This window comes from Anneissia japonica, unplaced genomic scaffold, assembly GCF_011630105.1.
Source record: "Anneissia japonica isolate Jap-2015-1 unplaced genomic scaffold, ASM1163010v1 scaffold284643_len3908_cov257_single, whole genome shotgun sequence".
Taxonomy (NCBI): Eukaryota; Metazoa; Echinodermata; class Crinoidea; order Comatulida; family Comatulidae; genus Anneissia; species Anneissia japonica.
Genome location: NW_022683740.1, coordinates 1 through 3,908, shown reverse-complemented (window position 1 = coordinate 3,908; position 3,908 = coordinate 1). Strand labels below are relative to the sequence as shown.

The 3,908-nt window shown below is 32.3% G+C and overlaps 1 protein-coding gene across 1 annotated transcript; it reads right to left on the bottom strand.

Moving 5' to 3' along the window:
• Window positions 1-1,785: 1,785 nt before the first annotated feature.
• On the bottom strand, window positions 1,786-3,905 carry LOC117101179 (the record flags this gene model as incomplete). The annotated part of the gene is given in 3 exon segments (XM_033241072.1): window positions 1,786-1,928; window positions 2,051-2,243; window positions 3,432-3,905. Coding segments are annotated over 3 exon segments (810 nt in total), but the record flags the coding sequence as incomplete, so codon positions are not given.
• Between the last annotated feature and the right edge of the window lie 3 nt (window positions 3,906-3,908).

Genomic DNA, 3,908 nt, shown 5'->3' with positions numbered 1-3,908 from the left:
AAAAACAGGAATTTTTCAGATCATGTTTCTCTTTCACTTCATATTTCTTAAATTGTTTCAGGATCTCTTTACTGTAGTTTTTTTGTGTATTTTCATTCTTTCATACATCAAAATCAAAATCCATCCTAGAATATTTCACTATTATTATTATTAGCATGATTAAATCATAATTGATAATGTTAGTCATAATCCAATAGAGGGCGGTATTATAATAACATTATTCATGATTCATAGAGGGCGATATACAAAACACAACTGAGCGGGATTCACTGCAGCAGCATATGCCAGTACTTCCCTATGCGACCTTGTGGCAGAATTTATTATTACTGGCTTTTCCCAGCAGTACTGGGAAAAGCCATTGTTTATTTTCTGATTTTTTTTTTTTTTTCTTGCTTATATTTTCCTATCTTTTTGCAGACCACATATTTCGAAAACGGATCAACTGATCTGAATGAAACATTCGGAAAAAGTTTAATCAAGTTACAAGGAAGAAACTATTATGTGCTGGCGAGGAATCAGTCAAGGGTGTAATCATTTAAATTTTTGAGATCCCAGATGTAAATATCCATAAAAAGTTTTCAATGGGTGTAAATGAAAATTTCTATAATAGTTTGTAAAGGCCCAGTAAAGAAATGCCTGAATTTTTGTAATGATCCGGCATAGGGTGTGAATAAGAGGACCATTTAAAGGAAAATGTCCCAGACCAGATATTTCAAAAATGGGTCAACTGATCCGAATGAAACTTTCGGGAAAGTTTAACCCAAGTTACAAGGAAGATATTATTATGTGTAGGGGACGATCCAGGTTAGGGTATATATTTGAGGGTCATTTAAATTGCTTAGGTCCCAGATATTATTATGTGTAGGGGATGATCCAGGGTAGGGTGTAAATTTGAGGGTCATTTAAATTGCTTAGGTCCCAGTTATAGATGGATATAAATGCCACTTTACGGAATAGTTTTTCATGGTGAAATGAAGAAATAATCCAATTTTGGTGACGATCTGCAGTAGGGTGTGGATATTAGTTGATTAAATCATTTAAACGCAATTTACATTTTCTAAAGCGCTTAAACCAGTTACAGCCAGGTTAAACTCAAACAATTTTTGCTTTCATCGCTATGAACTGAAAATGTACTTTCCTATGCAAGATCGGCTCATATGGCGCGCAATGGTCATGGGTCACGATGTGCCTCGCTAATACCATTGCAGCCATAGTTTAAGTCTCACTAATAACATCACAGAGAACTTGGTTTTTATTTTTTTTTTTAACTTCATTTCTTACCACTTTATTAAAATAATATTGGTTTTCCATGTTTTTTAAAATTTATACCTATAACGACTTTTCTTTTTGTTGCAATTTCTACTTCATTTCTCATTAAAGCAATGGGGAAAAGCCCTATGTTCTGTTGTTCAAACACACATAGTAAGTCTAGTTATTATTATTACTATAACTCTTGACTCAATCATATTTTTCTTTCTACATGTTTCCGAATAAGAAGTCGTGGAGAATTTCTTCAAAGTTAACAAACTCGCGGTAAATAATTAATTCATATCAATGTATTATTGATTGCCTTGCCAACAGGCTACAATTTTATGAATAAATTTGTGCCGTCTACACTATCTGTTCACAATCGAAAAAGTCTCAAACATTCAAAAGTTAAAATTTTAAAGTTTATATTAGATATCAAAACAATATGTTTTGTTTGCTCCATATTATTTATAATTTTGCTATTTTTCAAGCAGACTTAAAAAACGAAAGTGCCAAATTACACTTAGAGGTTTTTACCTTTAAAGGAACTGAATGTCCAATATTAGTCGCCTGCACCGTCACCAATTCTCTGAAATTATTCAATTGTTCATAAATGGCTTCATGTAGATTATTTTGAAAAGACTGCAGTTGGAAATCCACTTGTTGTCTCACTGATGCCTCTAAAATTAGAATTGTCACAAAACAAGAATCCTAAGAATCATTCAAATGAAGGTCAGTTTTATGATATAACCAATCAAAGTGAATTTATTTCAAAGGTTAAAGTAAATATTATGTCATTTACCAAGCTGGTCAACAATCACTGAAGGATCATAGAGGTCTTCCCCTGAAGCCCCAGTCTGGCAGTAGTTGATGCTGCGGTGAGAAGCATCCAGACAACTGTATGATGCCTGCTCTTCTTCGTCATCTTCAAAGTAAGGATAGTCAGATGAGTACATGTCCTCTTGTGTTGACGGCTCCGTCTGATACCCATGATCCTTTGCGGTCGAAAGAAATACATTTTTAATAAAGAGCATTACAGGTTATTCCATGATACATGACACTCACTGTTAAATGGAGTGGAGTTGAATAGCTTATTGGTTAAGATGCTTGCCTTCAAATCATAATGTCTTTGTTCAATTCCTGTGACTGCAGAACTTTTTATCACAACTAAAAATATCTCCACTCACCAAGCATCATAAAGAGACATTGCCGATAAATGCATCATATTATTTTCATTTATTTAAGAGGGCCCATGAATATCACCTGACCTAGGATACACTGAAAAAGTCACCCTCTATATACATGGTAAAAAATAAATAAATAAATGAAAGTAAAGAGATGGAGATAACTGTCAAACCATTCTATGGACTTATTACAAGTTTTCAGCAAATTGAAAAGCTATAACTCTTTGATATGTCCCTGTCCAGCAGTAGAAATAATTCTTTCAAAATACATTGCATTTGATACTTAAATAATGGCTATAGATTTCTGATTAACTGTTGTCATCTTATACATATTAAAAGTTCAGTAGCACTTGTTCGCAACACCTATCTCCGTAAACAAAGCTACTGTACAAGAGTTTCTGGTAAGAATGATTTTGTAAATATACTGTAGAGGGCGATATTTCAATTTCAGCAAGATTGAGATAATAATTCTTTCAAAAAAATAAATCAATCAAAATTAAAATATATATTGTGATACAAAACAAATTAGTAAAAAAGTTTGAACAGAATATTAAACAATTTTAACTTCAAAATTGGAGTCAAAAGAACTATAAAATATTTACAAAATATTGAATTTATCAATTGCCAAATGATATATAAGAAATATTTAAACAATTTTAAATGCTATAAATGTTAACAAAAAGGCAAACGTATAATATTAAATAATAAAGATATTTAAAATACAAAATTTTAAAAATGTTCACCATGCTAAAATTTAAAATTTTTAAAAATATAAAAATTAGAATGTTAAAACAGAAATATTAAATTAATCTTAAAATGTACAGTAGGGCCTATGGTAATATATTGTTTATAAAAAAAACATATAATGCTATGAAACCATCCACGAACATTCCAATTTTAGTTTCTAAGAATTGGTAACCACTAGATTATAATTTACGTCTGTAGCTTAGAGAGGTAAAACACTGTAATAGTTAACGATTAAGTAAAAACAGCACTTACTTGACCAATTGAATTAATTTCCAGATTGTTGTCTCCACTTAGGCCATAACCTACATTCTCCTGGATATGCAAATTGGACCCAGCATAGCTAGATGTCTGGTCATTCCTTAGTGATTCATTTGCTTGAGGGCTATATATCATTGGATAGTTGTCCGAGACATCACATGTTTCAATAAACTTTGTTGATTGGTTGAAACGATCTGCTAAGACCGTTCGACATGAGGACACTGACAGATTGCTGTAGGTACTTGATGGCACCTTCCAAAAACTGCAACTTGCTGGATTGAGTGCCCTGTCAGGTAATGGTTCCATACTATTTCTGCACTTGGCAGCAACTGTATCATTTTTGTCCAATTTATTTTGCAGTGACCTAACATCAAGAGAATCTGGAAGCTTATTGGATGAAGTTGTTGAATAAGAATTAAAGCTCTCTAATTGGTTGAAAGTGCACACAGTACTTTGACCTTCATTTGAGGG